Genomic DNA, 17,475 nt, shown 5'->3' on the forward strand with positions numbered 1-17,475 from the left:
TTTAAAAAGAAAAGTAAAAATAATTTAACACTATGGTTTATTTCAATGCCTAGGAAATTGGCTACATTCTAGGTGAATAAAATCACACTTATAAAGGGTGTGTATTTTAAGATTCCTCGGTGTGCTGTTTCTGTAGGTCAGTGAGGACTTCCCAAGACAGGTTATAACCACAGTTGCCAACTTTCACTCAGTAAATAAGCACCCCAGCTTTCAGAATAAGCCAAAAATCAAGCTAATCCCATTTCAAAACAGGCCAATCCCTAAGAACCCCAACACTCTGTGACTAGTACCTCCCGGCGTGCAGCCTGGGACTGTGGTGAGCCTGCTGTGCATCCCTGACTCCTTTGCCCTGCTTGCATCTGTTTGCTGGGAGCTGATCAAAAAAATGAACTAGCCAACAAGCAACTCACAAGCCAATTAAGCCAAAAAACAAGCCCAATTTCAGTGGTTTTTTTTTTTTCACAGATTTGGCATGTCTAGTTAGAAATCTTGTAAGTCCTCAACTGAATACCCTCATCAATTCCTGTATAGTAATGGTGTTACTATGGAATGCAAAATCGTTTATTTTGGGGTGTACCTAATTTAGCGTGTACTTGGGAAACTGATACAGTTGAAGGTTCAAATCATTGTTTGTTTATATGTCATAATCTACGGCTGATCTGTAAAAGCCCTGGATCAAAAACTGTAGGAGATTGTTCTTGATTTTTGTTTATGCTGATTGAAATTTAACTGCATATGGCCTAAGGCTCTGTAATTTAAGAAGTACAGCTTGTCCTGTGGGAAAAGCAAGGGGTAGAATATAGGAAACTGAAAAGCTGATCCAAAAAGAACAAATTCTCTGTTCTAAGCAGTTTATTTGTAGATGAGACTTATTACTATAAATGTGTGTAAATTTTAGAGAAATATTTTAATGGCACTAACAAGCCTTATAAATAAATATAAATTTATAGGGAAAATTTAGGAATAAATTTTTTTGGTAAAAGGAGTTTATCCAGGTACCAGCCTTTGTACTTAGCATTCTCCACAAGAATTGATGCCCATGGAATACAAAGAAGTTTTTACATCTTATAAATTTTGCAGTATATGAAAATACATGTTTAATTGATGATGGCATCCCAGGTAACACAGCAGATTAAAAACTTTCCAACATGGTTTTCTCTGGCAACAACACAGCATTATACAGGAATGTAAAAAGAACAGATGTGCTTGTTTCCTGTTATTTTCTGTTTGCCTAAGGGAACAAGTTTTGGGTTAGGTTATTCACCATTTTCTTCTGGATTTTCTGTTTTCCCTCTCCTCCTCATTGTGACTGTGTGCATTGTATATCCTGAGCACAGTTCTGCAAGGTGCTGAGCTCTGTGGTCTCATCCTGCAAAACAGTTAACAGACTACTCAAATGTTTAAAGTTTGAGCATGTGCTTAAGTGCTTGGTTGGGTCAGGGCAGAGGGCTCAGTGCTTTTCAGGACTGAGCGCCATGAGGGCAAAGTTCACATCAAGGCCAACTTTTGCAAGTTGAATTTGACTTGCACACCCCACCTAGGGTGACCAGACAGCAAATGTGAAAAATCAGGACAGGGTGGGGGGTAATAGGAACCTATATAAGGAAAAGACCCCAAAATCAGGACTATCCCTATAAAATCGGGACATCTGGTAACCATAAACCCTCCTAATGTGAAACATACCTTTTGGGGTTATTATGCAAAAGATGTGAGCTAATGAACTGGGATGAGGGGAAGAAAATTAAGGCTTTATTCAGCAAAGTTCTGATCACCTCCTGCAGTTCACATGAAGCCTATGAGAGCAGAAGCCCTAAGGTGAAGTAGTAGTTCTGGTAGCTAAAGGAATAGGGCTATGTGAAAAACAAAGTCTGTGACCTTTCCAAATGGCGTGTAAACCAGTGTGCTTCCTCTTTTCTCATTCATAATGACAACTAAAACTCTTGAAAAGAAAGGGGGAATTATTTGCATTGTTCTGCTTTTTCTGAAGGTAATATCTTACAGGATTCTCACTCCTTTGTCTCAAGTAGAACTCCCCAGGTTCTAATAGATTTTGTAATTAAGAATAAAAACAATTGTGGGTAGAAGCACCACCCTACCCACTGGTTATTGCATGCCACCTTGGTTCTTAAAGCAACCCTGGCATAGGGCTGTGTAAATGTCTTTAAAAGCTGTATCTTTTGGGGGTGAATGAGAGTGACATTATCACCTACTCTGTATAAAAGGACTGGACCCCTATGATTGCCCTCCATTCCTTCTGTACCAGCACAGAGAGCAAATGGAACTCGCTTTCATGTCTTCAACCTACACCTTCCATAGTTTAGCTTATTATTTTCTTGTAAATAGTGTAGAGAGTTAAAAAAGAGCATAGCATACATAACCTGGCTGTGTCCCAAAGGCCTTTGAACCCTCACTTGGCCAATATCAGGGCCCAAACCTCATAAGAGTTTCAAGAGATGCACCTCCTGCCTGTCAGTCATATCAAAGATAGAAGGCTTTGACAGGGGCATCTGTTTCTGGGTGAGACCCATGCTGTGAGCCTGTATTGCTCCTGAGGGAATTCTGCATCAAAAAATTTAAAATTATGTGCACAATATTTTAAAATTCTGCAATTTTTATTTGCCAATACATGTAGCTCCAGCATGGCTGGGGGAAGCACAGGCCACTGGCTGCAATGAGGTGGAAGATCACCCTGAAGCCCCCATGTCCCCTAGTACTGGGACTTGGCAGTGAGGTTGCACCTGACCCTGACACAGTCAGGGCTGGGCCGGGCCTGCCCCAGAAACACCCTGAGGCCCTACCCCTCTGTGCCAGGCACAAGTAGAAAAAAAAATGTATGATGCAATTTGCTCGTCTCACTTCTTCTACAATGAGTTTGTATTAACTTCAGAACTCTGCAACTGTTTTGAGTCCCCAGAGGTCAAGAGAAATAAATTCTAAGGCTATATGTCAGCTCAGTTTATTCTGCAAAGTACCCCAATGAAATCACAATTAGTCTTTGATAGCAACTTAGTATACAGAAGAAGTTCACCCCATGCTACCTCTCCACTGATTTTTAATGAATGTATAATTAATTCAGAAATGTCTGGGAGCTTCACAAGGGCCTCACCATGAGGATACAGTTTAGTCACCAGACAATCTAGAACACTTGCTATAGAATGTTCTGCAATATGTCATTTGGCTTTTATCTCTAGAAGCAGCATAATCATGCTAGTTTCCTCCAGTCTCAAGTGTACATCAACATGAAACTAGCGGGGCTGACAGCCTTGTATCATCTGAATCTAAATGAGGAACAGGAGTTAAAAAAAATAGGTAAGTTGTTACTTTTCTAATGCATAATTTATAACAAACTAGGGAAGGTGCAAAGGGATAAGATGCTTTAAACATCTGTTAATTTTGAATACCTAACTTTAGCAATTGCTTTTTCCCATTTTCTGTTCATCAGTGGTTCAGTGAAATGGAAAAGTGTATATGTACATTTAATAAGATGTCAAAAGTGTGTTTACTAGGCTATTGAAATACTTACTGGATAGTGATAGGCATGAGTCAATCGTGACTGGTAGCTAAATCATCTTGTATCTTAATGATATATTACCAGTAATTAATTTCATTCATGTTAAAGAATGGGAGCCAGATTCTCAGGAAGTTTAAATCAGTGTGGTTTCAACTGGAGGCAGAGTAATGATGACGTACAGCAGCTGAGAATTTGGCCCCTGAATGTTTCACTTTGGAGGCGAAGAGTTTTTACATATAGATACTCATATGTGCACCTGTTCAAGTTTGAAGGGTTGTAGTCCATAGAGCTAGCTAGTTCTAGCATGTATTTTATTCAGCAATAATGTAAGGAACCTACAGACCTGTGAGATATTCACTTCAGCAGTCAGCATACGGCTTGAGGTCTATCAACATTGGCACAGATAAATGGCCGATGGACAGCACTAGGTTTTGGGAGAACTGAAAATAGTCTGTGTAAGGGGGATTTTTGTGCATAACACCACTAGCTTTTGGTTAGAACATTCTCAAATGTCTAAGCACAAGAGTGCCATGGCAACTAATTGACCTATGATAATAGGTGAAATCATTAATGTATTAACCTATAGAAGGAGGACACCCCCATATTAGTAGGGGGAGGAAATTTAAATAAGAAACCCCTACTAAATATGTACTATATAAGCAAAATATAAAAGTTGTTATCCCAGCCTGTGTGCAGGAGGAGAGAGAGAGGTAGCCCTTGGGAAGTGCCAGAATGCTGTTACTGGTGATGAGGAAGATAATGGCTAACATTTCGGGTTGTTCTGCAAGGGATGGTGAGTATATCATTTTCAAATGTATATTATTTCTGTCTACCTTATGGGTTAAACTATTGTAAATATAGTTCCTATAGTGTGTGTGGCAACTGTGCACATCAGGGTTCCCAACTACACAATAATTTTAAAATACTGGGCTTGATCTTGGGACAAGAACCTGTTAAACTTGAGTGACAACTGGGAATTCTTAAGTATTCAATATCATACAGAATCTATAGGTCAGGCTACAGAATTATTTTTCTGCCTTTAAATGTACTTGAATAGGAATGCTAACTATCACTTCTAATACCCACAGCTGATAAATTAGGAAATGATAATTAGGACTTACATCTGTTGAAACCATAAACTTACAAATGTATGCACTGTATAGATGCTACTGCAATACCTTTTTTAGAGGACAAATCAGCACGTAGGCCAGGTTTGTTCTATTAGAGACACAAGGTCTAGACCAGAAGAATGGCTCTGTGTAAGCTTAAACTTCTCTCTCTCACCAACAGAAGCTGGTTCAAAAAAGATATTACCTCAGCCACCTTGTGTCTCTAATATCCTGCGACCGATATATCTACAACACTGTACACAAGCTTGTTCTATGAAATTCTATACTTTTTCCTGCCACTGATATTTCTACAAAGAAATCACATAGGAAAAGAATAAGGGGGAGAGTTCACCTCAGACGTATGCTTTCTCAGGGTATGTCTTGTTTCAATTTGAATCCTTTAGGAATATCGCCTCTTTATCGCCCTTGGCAACACTACAAAACCCACCAATTTTAACCTGGCACCAGCTGTAGTCTCAATCCTCTTTTCTATTCTTATCCTCTCTGAATTTCAGGCACACTACACATCTGGTCATTCTCTCTCTCTTTCAGGACTCTATCCTTGGCAATGCCATCTAGTTGCATGGCTTCAACTACAATGATGACAGACTGATTTACCTTTCCAATATGTCTCCCTAATATTGGTTTCTGAATGTTTCACTGCTGACTCAAGCTCAGCCTGATCAAAGTTCAGCAGTAATGATTACAGTTTTTACCCCTGATCAGCTCAATTATCATTCAAAACTTAATGTCATTTTTTTATGAAGACAACTTCTGCCACTTCAACACTGTTGCTATCTTCAGAACCCATCTGTGGGTCCTCTCCACACCTGTGAACTGGCTAGGTCCTTACCACTTTGGGTTTACCCTGCTACTCCAATTGTCTAGCCCTTTTCTGATCCCTTTATTGGCTTACTCTGCACAATCACCCAATTCATTCGCTTTGTCCTACTTGTCTGTCACTTTCAGCATACTGCCCCCTCTGCTAGAGACACCCTACATTGCATTATATCCAACCCATGTAAAATTTACAAGATGTATACCGAACATGGCTGTCTGCATGGTGTTTGACTAGTTTCTATATTCTGAAGCGGAGATGTTATCTTCAATGTATACTTTGTGTAATACAAGGGTTTGGACAGGGTCAAATCATGTTAGTAGAAGTGCTTTAATCCAGGCCTTTTTTAAAAATGAGGTTAGAACACAGAGTCCAGGCCACCTTATCCCAGTAACAAAAATACATTTTAATGAAATATAGATATGGTCTTTGCTGCTGATCTACAGCTTAACCAGTCAACACTTTAATCCTTTCCAGCAATAAGCACCCAAATCCCATACTGTGTCCTAAACTCAGTTACCTTTGAAAACAGAGGGCTGCATAGGTGACTGGCTCCCAAGAAAACTAGTATATCTTGAGTCAATCAGTAGGTGTGCCAATGGTTCTTTTGTGAATGGTTTGAGTTGCTCTTGGGCTAGCGGCCTTAAGAGGGACAGTTGTTCCTCACTGATCCACTCACCCTGCCAGCCTTGTTCAGAAATTGAGTTCTCACAGGAATAAATGACTAATTATTCTTTTCATGAAGAAAGTTTATTATTGCCAGGTCTGTTACAATGCTAGTAAAAGCTAACAAAGAAAATGAACTAGGACCAATTTTTCTCATCAACAAGCAGAGGAAATGAATAAGCAGAGTACATACACTATTGAACCCAGCAGAATGATAAAGATAAAACACTATCCTTGACTGGACTGCAGATCAGTGTCTCCCCCATTATGGTTTCCAGTTCCTGCACTAGATGAAGAGGGAGATTGTAATAGCTATTTATGGGGGGTAGTGGTAGTTCTTCTATTAGTCAGCTTGCCCTAGAACTAGGAACTGCTCCATCCTAACTTATGTAACATGCAGCAAGCTTTCCATTCAAAGATGTTTTATTGTTTTTAATAGTTGGTGGGCGAGGATACACAATAGCTAGAATGAAAAAGCTATCTATCTTGACTGCAGTCTTCAGACCAATAAATACCAGAGTTCATGTTGTTATATCCAAAGTCACTTCAAAATAGTGTTTAGATAAGAACTTCAAGTCTGGTATTGAAGAAAAATGACCCCTTCTCTGTACAATATTGAAGGACAAGTTTCTCAGTTAATCCACTCAAGTTTTTCATGGAAACATGCCTCTTTAGCTCAACTCACTGTAGCCACGAGAGAAAATACAGCTTTTTGTGGTCATAGGCCTTTTCTGGGAACAAGTTCTGTTGACGCATACATGAGGCCTTGTAACTGTTCATCCATATTATGTTCTTGTTTAACTACAAGTTAGATTAAGCTAGTCAGATTCCTAGGGTGTGAGAAATGTATTTCGTTAAACTAACTCCAATGATAAAAACGAATCTAAACATTCAGAATTTCTTCCCCTCCTCTTAATGTTCAGAATCCAAAGGCTGGAAGAGCACTCAAAGCTATAGCATACACTTCATCCACTCACTTATTGACAGTTTGCCTAGGGGTTGCCACAAGAGAGTGGGAGCAAACCACATGTGATGGATGTTCATTAAGTTGAAGGAGTCTACTGGCCTAGAAGTTGGCTTTGGTTTAAGTTACTTCTACAGAGCGAGCTGTTCCCCAGCATTCTCATAACATGCTGAGTCAGGCTGTGTGGGGGATTTGATTGGCTCAGAAGCAGCAGGGAAGAGGTTCTTGGACCCAGCCACATGAGGATCTTGAGCTGCAGCAATAATCACAGAAGTTTTCTGCATACCCGCTCTACTAGAGTCCTGAGAGTGCTTGTTGCAGAAAATCTGACTTTCCTTATCTAGAGCTGTGTTCTAAAAAGGAAGGTAAAAGACAAAAAGAATTACATCAGTGACCCATACTACCTGCCCCATTAAAACACTGCACCACACACACATTTGGGGCATGCATTAGACTCAGAAAAAGGAGAAACATCAGAATGAATTGGAGGGTGTTTTGGTGATCAGAGGGATAACTTATCTCCTATGCATGCTACAGCAGGTCATTAATAGAACCACGTTTGATGAAGTACTTGTAATACAAAGTTTTAATTTTTTTTTTTTTTAAGTCTGATGTGGACAAGCAGGCAGGCATAGTTACACCACCATATAGGGAGCAAGTTCTAAGGATTCATTTTCACCAAAATTCAGAGTGTGACTGTGCTGCCAATATTTTAACAAGGAGCACACACGTTTCATAAGCCTATGACAAATCCCAGGTAGCCACAGGAGCTTGCAATGGACGTCTCGGGAATTTGTTTCCTCATTTAAGCTATAACACTCTTCCTCTCATTCTTTGTTATGGGTGTTAAATTTGCATGAAGGTGCATTTTACTGAAAATAGTTGTTGGATAATTAACAACGTAGCAGTGGAAGCATGGGGGATTAAGATGCACTAGGGGAATTGTAGAGTATCTGCCCTGAGATGATTTTTTTTTTTTTTAAAGTGAAGTACCTGACACCTCTGCAAGATAAATCAAACTAACTAAAAGTTTAATTTACAGAAGTACCTTCAAGTTAACTGGAGGGCCTGTCCCTAAGCAGGTCCTTGGAGAAAAGAGCATCTCAGTTAGGCTTCAATACTGACTTAGTATATTTGGTTACCTATTTGCAACTGGCTGGGGCCCAGCTCAGCAGGTTTAATGCTGTTTTTCCTGAGGGAGATTATTCTATACTGCTGATCACTCCAATGACTGGTTATGAGCAGCACAGAGGCCATAAGCATCAATGGTGCCTGACAGGATCAAGCTTACTGGGTGCTGACTCTCATGTTTGCCCACTTCAGTCCTGCCCTACATTCTGCTATATAATCCCAAAGCTATAATTGGGTGGCTTGGGGAGTTTTTGATAACACTGCTCATTTCACAAGCCCTCTTGTGAAAGTTAGTCCAGAATAAATCAGGAATAGTTAAAGTCACACTTACCTTATTCTGAACTAGCTTTAATTTGTAGACAAGCTCGAAGGCACACACATTTTTCAAAGATAACCATTTACTTGGCAGCAGTATGGGTCATCTTGCCTCCAACCTTCCCTTTCACAAAAGCTGATGTTTTGCAAGGTGAAAAATAACCACTCTGCCTAGATTTGCAGAAAATTTTCAGCGATACAAAGTCACCAAGTAAAATGGCAAATATTTAGCTGGAACATCATTGGAAGATGCTCTTTCACTTTTATGCAGTTCTAAAATTCTCCCCATTTCAGGATAGCTGTTGTTTCTCCTTTTTTCTTTGTCAAACTCAGAACATGTAGTTTGTGCAGCATAACAAAACATTGCAATTAGTACATACCATTGCCGTGGACCTACTCAGAGGAAAGCAATGCAGGCATTGGGAAAGGAGGAAAAAGGAAAGAAGCAAGGGATAGAAACTACACTTACTTTTAAGCAGAACTATCATCATTGAAACAAATTTAGATTTGAAAATAAAACATTCTTTAAAAAAGTCTGTAAATAAAAGGATTTTACAGCAACACATTCTTAGCAGCAGAAATAGTGCTTTCCCTGTTGAAGGTAGCAGGAACCAGATTTCTTGTGCAGTTTCACTTATCTACCACATGGTGTCATCTGCATTAAATGTGGCTGAACATCTCTAAGGTTTTCAAAGAACCTGAATTAGAACTAAGTGGCTACATCATGCTAGAGAGGGTTTTCATTGAACAGTTTCCTCATACATAAAAGAGAAAGTGATATGACTTTGTGTTATCAAGTCCCTTAAAAGTAATGTAGCATCACAAACTCTGAACTGTAGATAAACCAGCGCAAAGATGAGGCAGAAAAAAGGTTTGGGAGTAAATTCTTATAAAGATCTTTTTTCCACTAAGTATCTTAATAGATGAATCAGACATTATCCCAAGTCTTCCCTGCATATTCAGTTACAGAGCTAGGCAGATATGAATTTTCCTTACTACTTGTTAAAGGGAGATAAGCAAAAATAAGTTTTCATTGGCTACATAGGTAACAGAAAAAACCCACACCAAGAATAAGTGAGATGCTGTACTGTGTCAGAGATTTGAGACAAGCTTACGTGGCATGCAAATTGGAGAGGGGCTGAGAGTTAGAATTAAAATTGCTCTTATTGAATTTTGTACCAGCTTTCAGCTTCAGGCTTATCCAGTCTCAACTGTATAAAGAATGAAGCTCTGAAGTCTCTCTCAAACTGTCAAGTCAAACTGTCAAACAAAATGTAGATAACAGCATCAGCCTGAAATCAATATGGTCTTCACTCTTGTGAGTATTTTGATGTTACTACAATCCCTACTTTTGAACTTGTCACCAATTCATATATATGTAATGAACAATGTAAGTGGGCAGATTTAATTTTTCCACATGCAGACAACTACCAATATTAATTAAAGTGGGACAGTGACACTACACTTACTAGGCCATCATATATAATTGATACAGTGGAAAAAATCATTTTCTCTGGCTATTAACTGATCAACTGTAAGTGCTGTGTTGCCAGTGGCATATTCAGTATAGCAAATATATAGCTGTGCAATATAACGTCATTTAGGTATCTGAAGACACATTTTGTGCATAGTATCCATCCCTGGACTGGAAAAAAAGGACAACCACTTGCAGGGGAGAGAACTTGTAACTCATAATTCAGTCTGCATAGTTGTTGGAGCACTTCAGTGATGACTAGTCAGTAATAAGTTTACTGGTGCACTGTGATGTGTGCCTGTATTTCTTAGGAAATGGAGCTGGGCTGAGCTCACCCACACAGCTCATTGTTGTCTGATAGGGTTTTTTATACATTTTAGACAAATATATAAAGTCATATCTAAATGCTGCATTTGCTTACCATGATGACAGAGACCCCAGCAGTTGTATTGTTCTGCTTGGGTAGCATGTTGTTAAAGTGCTGCCTCAGTTTACCTGTTACTTCAGCTTGCATATTATTCTCCTGCAAGGCATCATCCTGTGTAAACAAGATATACACACACAACTCCTCAGGTTTGGGGTTAAAAAAAAGAAAGGGTTTGGAAATAGAAAAATTACAAATAAAATTGACAGAAGAAATTTTTCTTCATCCTGAGATCCCTGCTTATGCTAAGGAGGATACAGAATTTAACTGCTGGGCTGCATAGAGAGAGATTCAACCTTTTTTCTTTTTAAAGGCCTCTGCTGCTGAGAAACAGTTTACATTGAGCTCAAGTGAGCTGCATATGGAAGGAGAAACTTTGGCTTAAAATGTGGCATTTTGTTTTTCAGGTTAAAGGAGGATACTATAGTATGAGTGTGCCATGACAGGACACCTGCTAACATGTATGTTTTTACACACTTTTCCTTTGCAATGTTGCTAGTAACAGCCATTAAAATGCTGATGACCCAAGAGTATTTAAATAAAGCCTAATGATGATCTTTATTTCCATACATTTATATCCATACAATATTCATTAAATGGCTAAACAAATGGGGGCAGTTATTCATCAGCAACACACTTTTTTTTCCCCCTCTTATATTCTCAGAAAACCAGGATTTAATTGGAGTTCTTCTCTTTCAAGGTAAATTGCACCAATTTTGCTTAATGCTGAAGCCTGAAAATTCACAGAATGACACTGAAATGTTTCAGAGTAGCAGCCATGTTAGTCTGCATCAGCAAACAGAACAGGAGTACTTGTGGCACCTTAGAGATTAACACATGTATTTGGGCATAAGCTTTCGTAGGGAGAAATTAGCATGGGGAAATAGTTTTTACTTTGTGTAATGACCCAGCAATGCCCCTCTGCCATGTACATTGGCCAAATCAGACACCAAGAATTATAACACTCAAAAACCCATCAGAGAACACTGCAACCTCCCTGATCACTCAATTACAGACCTAAAAGTCACAATTCTTCAACAAAAAAACCTTTAAAAACAGACTCCACCTAGAGAAACTGGAATTAATTTGCAAACCAGACACCAATAAATTAGGCTTGAATAAGGACTGGGAGGGTCATTACACAAAATAAAAACTATTTCCCCATGCTAACTTTCCCCCTACTGTTACTCACACCTCCTTGTCAACTATTTGAAATGGGCCATCCTGATTATCACTACAAGAGTTTTTTTTCCCTGCTGATAATAGCCCACCTTAATTGATTAGTCTTGTTAGAGTTGGTATGGCAACACCCATTTTTTCATGTTCTGTGTATATACACATCTTCCTACTGTATTTTCTACTGCATGCATCTGATGAAGTGGGTTTTAGCCCACGAAAGCTTATAAATTTGTTAGTCTCTAAGGTGCCACAAGTACTCCTCGTTCTTTAACTGTGAAATGAATTTGAAAATAAACGTTTGATTATTACTGTTGGTAGGTGAGATCAGTTTATTATTTATTACTAATCTCCTACATTAGGATCACAAAAGATGGATGTCAGGGAAATCTCTCCATATGGACACAAAAACAGTGTTAAGTTACATTTTTGAAAATGGGACCCACAGTGTGCCTCTATTTTACACACAGATTAACTGTGTATGGAAAGTATGTCATTGTCTACAGATTATACACCAAAGCAGGTGTTGCTGCTGCCATGTATGTATTTTGTGAGCACCAGGTTATGGGCCAAATTTCAAAAACAGGCACTTGAGTTATCCATAAGACCCCTCTGCCACAAGCATGCCTGTCTGGGAATTTTGGTGCTACGGAGGGGGATCAGAGCAGCTACCCAATGCCTTCCAACCTATTTTCTGTTAGGAAAAAACCCTCACCCTGCTCCACTTGACTATAAAGTTGACGCCCACCTCCTTATGTAGCGATATAGAATAAAATTCTATGCTATTGAGTAAACCGCCAACATACTGGCTATCTATACTAGCTGTGTCTCTAAAACATCCTCATGTTCACTGAAGAATCATGTTAGCAAAAGAAGTTGTCCAGTTGAATGCTCTCCATCCCTTATTCTTGTGAGCTTTTTTGTAAATTCAGTTTCATTTGCTTCAAAGACAGCCCACAATAACCTCTGTTAGGGTAGACTTCAGCGTACAGCTGCCCTCTGCAGTGTCATTTATAGGCAATTCATTCTTTGTTGAGGGGGTACATCGAAGTTGCTTGATAAACAGAATTGGGCAAGCTGAGTTCTGTCACTACTTCTGACAGCACTATTACAGTTAGAGCTTAATATTAAATATCTAATTAGGGACAAGTACAATGCAGAATTTACTCACGGACACCCAGGGATGGCCTAGGATCTGTGCTGCTGTATATCGAGCTTCTACGTTTACCTGTAGCATCAGACTAATTAACTCCTGAAAACAAAATAGTGAAGAGACAGAGAACATTAATATTAAAACGTGAAGCAGCTTTTGCATTGAATTCTTCCCAGCATTCAAAGTGGTGTTTTTCCACTACCTGGGTGAAATCCTGGCCCTGCTGAAGTAAATGGCAAAACTCCTATTTGACTCCCATGAGGACAGGATTTCACCCTCACACTCTAAATTGCAGCTGTAATATAAAATGTATTCTTCTGTACATTCATGCAGGCAGCATGGACAGAATAGAATTGCATCCTCCCTAAACCCTCTGAGTACAGCACATATGCAGATACCCTCATGCAAAAAGAAAGTCCCATAATGTTTTGTAACCATCAAGTGATAGGGCACAGTGTTTGAGTAATTTACAGAGAGAGGATAAAGCTGCTGAAGGGGGCTCAGTAGGGATGAGGAGGATGGCAGAGCAGAAAGCACCTGCCACGAGCACCAGCTTGTACCAAAAGCCACGTGCATTTATGAGGCTGGAATTTTAAAGCTATTACTAGCAGGGATGATTTAACTGTATAGAGAATAAACTGGTACACAAAGATAAATTCTTTATTTTAAGCGCTATCACTAGAACCATCTGTAAACATTTCTGATGATGATACCATTCCTTTACAGCTGGAAAATGAAAGCTGCCCATCAGCACAGAGCACTTAAGAATTCTATTAAAAAGGAATGACTGACAGCACCCAGTGTTAGTTAAGTTAATTTTAATCATCTGTACTATGGGCTAGATTCTTTGCTTTGGTATGGCTATTTTGTGTTGCTCCAGAAGCACAAAGGGGTCATTAGCCAGCCTGACCAATCTTCTAAGGATCCCTCCCGCCCTGAAAAGGGAATCCCCAGACAGAGGCCAGGAAAAAAGGGGGCATTGTCTAGAGGGCTGATGTGCTTATGTTTCCTGGAAGTCACTGGGATTTCACCATACATTTAACTGTAAGTATATGCTTAACTGCTTTGTTGAATCAAGGCCTTTGAAATGTTCAGAGGCTATACAATAGATGGCCTTAGGTTCACTGCATATTTCTATGGCACTTCTGTTTAGTACTGTCACAAGTGGGTCTATAGCCATGGTAAATCTTAAGAGCCTAGTCACACAAAAGACGGCCAGTGAAGGAAGTTATGAACCCTAGGTGTAACTTTTCATCTCCATCTTTTATTGAATTTATTAATTCAAGTTTCTCCTTTGCAACTGGCAACTAACTTACTGGTGCAGATGCAGGTTCCAAACACAAAACAACACTTGTGAAGAAACTAATTAATGTCAAATAATTTCCATTATTAAAACTCAACTGCCCCATTTGTTTTTGGAAAGTTTCTGTAGCCTCAGGGTTGTCTCTTACTTTATGTCCTAATGAAGAACATTCCAATGAGACTTATTCTAGTAGACAGCAACTTCTCTGGAGAAACAATACATGTGCAATTAGGAGGCTTTTGTTCACCCTCCAAGTTCTGGAAAATGACTTGCTCAGCAAATTACCCAGCAAGAATACAAGCCAGGGATAGGGGGTGGGATGCTTTAGGGTAGTCACATTGTACTCAGTTCAAGTGTGGAGCAGGAGGGCCACCTCTGAGGCTGCTTGGTGCTGATTTTGCACAAACAAGCAGCTGTCAACTGCCAATTGATTTGAGGAAGGAACCATTTTGGCAGCTGAAAACTGGGAACCCCTGGCCACACTTCATATACTAACAGCCAGGAAAGGGGAAGACACAGCTATGAAAACTGTAAGCTGTGTAAATGCGCTCCTAGGCTGGAGCTAGACTTTAGGGTTGCTTTGGCTCTCAGAGCAGTGCAAGACAGTCCTAATTCTTCCTTAAGCTAAACCTATGGTTTTTTATGAGGCTACTATTAATGCCACTCTAACCACTGACCATTAGGAGATTGAGAGCAATGGAGCCAATTTCTTTCTTTCAATAACAACTGTGATTTTCATCTGCAATGCACCTATGTGCCCCTGGACTCTGGATGAATCCTATGAACAGTCAGTCATTCACACATCACTCACAGGCACACTACAAATAGCTAGGACCCTAAAAAATTCATGGCCGAGCATATCAAACGCATCATGGACCATGAAATCTGGTCTTTTCTGTGCTTTTACCCTATGCTATACAGATTTTATGGGGCCAGGTCAGTGTTTCTCAAATTGAGGGTCCTGACCAAAAAGGGAGTTGCAGGAGGGTCAGAAAGTTATTTGAGAGGTGTCATGGTATTGCCATCCTTCTGCACTGCCTTCAGAGCTGGGTGGCCAAAGAGCAGCAGCTGGTAGCCAGGTGCCCAGCTCTGAAGGCAGAGTCTCACCAGCAGCAACAAAGAAGTAAGGGTGGATATACCACACCATGCCATCCTTACTTCTGCACTGCCGCAGGCAATGGTTCGGCCGTCAGAGGCTCGCTGCCCAGCTCTGAAGGCAGCACCACCACCGCCAGTACTGCAACAACCCCTCGGCCCCACACACACCTTCTTTTTGGTCAAGGATCCTTACAACACTGAAATTTCAGATTTAAATAGCTGAAATCATAAACTTTACAATTTTTAAAACCCTATGGCCATGAAATTGGTAGGGCTAACTAGAGCCTCTACAGGAGTTAGGGTTAGAATTTCAAACATTGCCTTTAAATGACTGAATTTATGAAATCAAAGGTTAATACATTTTTACTTAACTGGCAAATCAGCTATTTGCATCTGAATGAGCTCTAGCCAGTTTAATGCCTCTAGTCCAAAGGTGAAATGAACAGTGTCCAGTACATGTAGCAAGCAGCCCTCTCTCAAAAGGGTCATGAAGGGGGGAAATCTGGAGAGATACTTACACTGCAGCTGAAGCACTGAACCTAGTATAACCCTCATCATTAAAGAAACCAAACACTATGCAATGTAACAGAATGTTGATTACATTCAGTGAGCAATCGTTCACCCAGAAAGTAGGGTTGTGAGACCTGCATTTTCATCACTGCCATGCTTTGAAGAGTATTATGGTTTGGAATATAGTCAACAATAGTATAGATTCTCTTAAGGCACAATGCTCCCACTGGCTTGTCAAACAATTTCACAGCTTGAAGCCCTGGGCTCCTTACTTATTTCAGTACCTTAGCTGAGTCAGTGATGTTATCCCAGTACGGAGAGGGAAACTCTAGCTTTCCAATGAGGATCTGATCAAAGAGATCTTCCTGAAGATTGTTCTCACTGTGGATGAACAACAATGGAAGAGAAAGTAATTTTTGTCACAAAGGCATTAAAGTTACATTTCTGAGGTGGTGAAGAAGCAAAATTCACATCAACTATTACAGAAGTTTGCCCCAGTTTGCCACCTTGTATTCTAGGAGTGTACATTTGGCAGTTTTACACCATAGTTATCCTGTCAGTAGTGGTGGGGGTGGGGAGGCAATGCACAGGAGAAAGGCCTCAGTCAGTCTTCCATTCAAGTAGAGATTGCATTGGTAACATGAGGACAATCATCTGTGCAGTAACAGACAAGGTACAATCTGCTGCTGGTGCTGGGGAGGAAAAGTAAATCAAGTTAGTCTTTTCTTTTGACTGAGCATCCCCATGGCTCCAGAGGACCCGCCACAATAGGCAAGTGATGTGTGTAGGCACACCAGCAGCACTGACTTGATCCTCTCCTGTGAGCCAATCCGACAAATGTTTTTAAATACACAGAGAGGATTAGGAAAACCTGGGATAAATTCAATCCATGCTAAAGTTAACAACCTGCACCATTTGCATAATCCATAACAATGAAAGAAATAGCCCCTATTGTGCCAAAAAGAGGGGTGGTGGGCAGGAACAGAATACACACACACACACACACACAGCAGATCTGTTGAATAAGATGGGACCAATTTTACAATTGTACTCACTTCTGATTAGTGGTTTAAATCTCTAACAATATTGCTCAGATTCTCTTACATTTGTTCACACCTGATTGTTGCAGTCAAAAGCATGGCAGAATAATTGTAATGAGATGGTACATCTTTGAAGCGTGAGCTAAACATTGCTAACCAGTCAACTATGTCTGAAAAACAAATTGTAAAACTAAACGACAACTTCTCTGCCTTTCCACAATTATTTAAAAATAACCTGGGAGGAACAACATAGCCACAGAGAGTGGCAAATTTTAACTTTTAGTAAAGCTAATCTAAATGTGCCCTTGAAAAAACACAGACAATGATATATAATGGATAACTCTGTCACTTGATCATAAAAATTAGATACTTCCTGATTTAAAATGTGGTTTCTGATTCCTTCTCTCCTAAAGTTCCACTTACTTTACTTTATTTTACTCCCATCCCAAACTATCACAGAAAAGAAAAGTGTGTTGATATTCAATCTAAGTATGGATATTATATGCTGGACATGCAGAGTAACCATAACAAATTTTTGTTTCACTGATTACAAGCTCTTTCATATGATGGACACTAAGTTTGTAATGAGATTGAAAACAGTTATCATCTACAGAGCTCAACTAATAGAAATAAGATATTTAAATGAACATTGCTAACTGGAATCATTTACCTGTGACCACTTCTCCAAGATAAAAACAGTAAGTTGAACTTGCCAGCTGCAGACACTAGAGGGTGTACAATACATGCTCACTCCACTGAGCTC

The 17,475-nt window shown here is 39.7% G+C and overlaps 1 protein-coding gene across 5 annotated transcripts in view; it reads right to left on the reverse strand.

Moving 5' to 3' along the window:
• Positions 1 to 6,071: 6,071 nt before the first annotated feature.
• DCLK2 (doublecortin like kinase 2) overlaps positions 6,072 to 17,475 on the reverse strand; it is a 144,340-nt gene continuing 132,936 nt past the window's right edge. For 2 of the 5 annotated variants that reach the window (XM_030564330.1, XM_030564327.1), the window contains 4 exons: positions 15,957 to 16,053; positions 12,780 to 12,860; positions 10,430 to 10,546; positions 6,074 to 7,441 (listed from right to left, as the gene is read on the reverse strand). In XM_030564330.1, the coding sequence (XP_030420190.1) occupies positions 7,220 to 7,441; positions 10,430 to 10,546; positions 12,780 to 12,860; positions 15,957 to 16,053 (517 nt within the window). In that variant the 3' untranslated portion in view covers positions 6,074 to 7,219. Of the gene's footprint in view, positions 7,442 to 8,914; positions 8,954 to 10,429; positions 10,547 to 12,779; positions 12,861 to 15,956; positions 16,054 to 17,475 lie in introns of all 5 variants that reach the window. The other 3 variants (XM_030564331.1, XM_030564329.1, XM_030564326.1) reach the window with 3 other exon arrangements.

This window comes from Gopherus evgoodei, chromosome 5 (assembly GCF_007399415.2).
Source record: "Gopherus evgoodei ecotype Sinaloan lineage chromosome 5, rGopEvg1_v1.p, whole genome shotgun sequence".
Taxonomy (NCBI): Eukaryota; Metazoa; Chordata; order Testudines; family Testudinidae; genus Gopherus; species Gopherus evgoodei.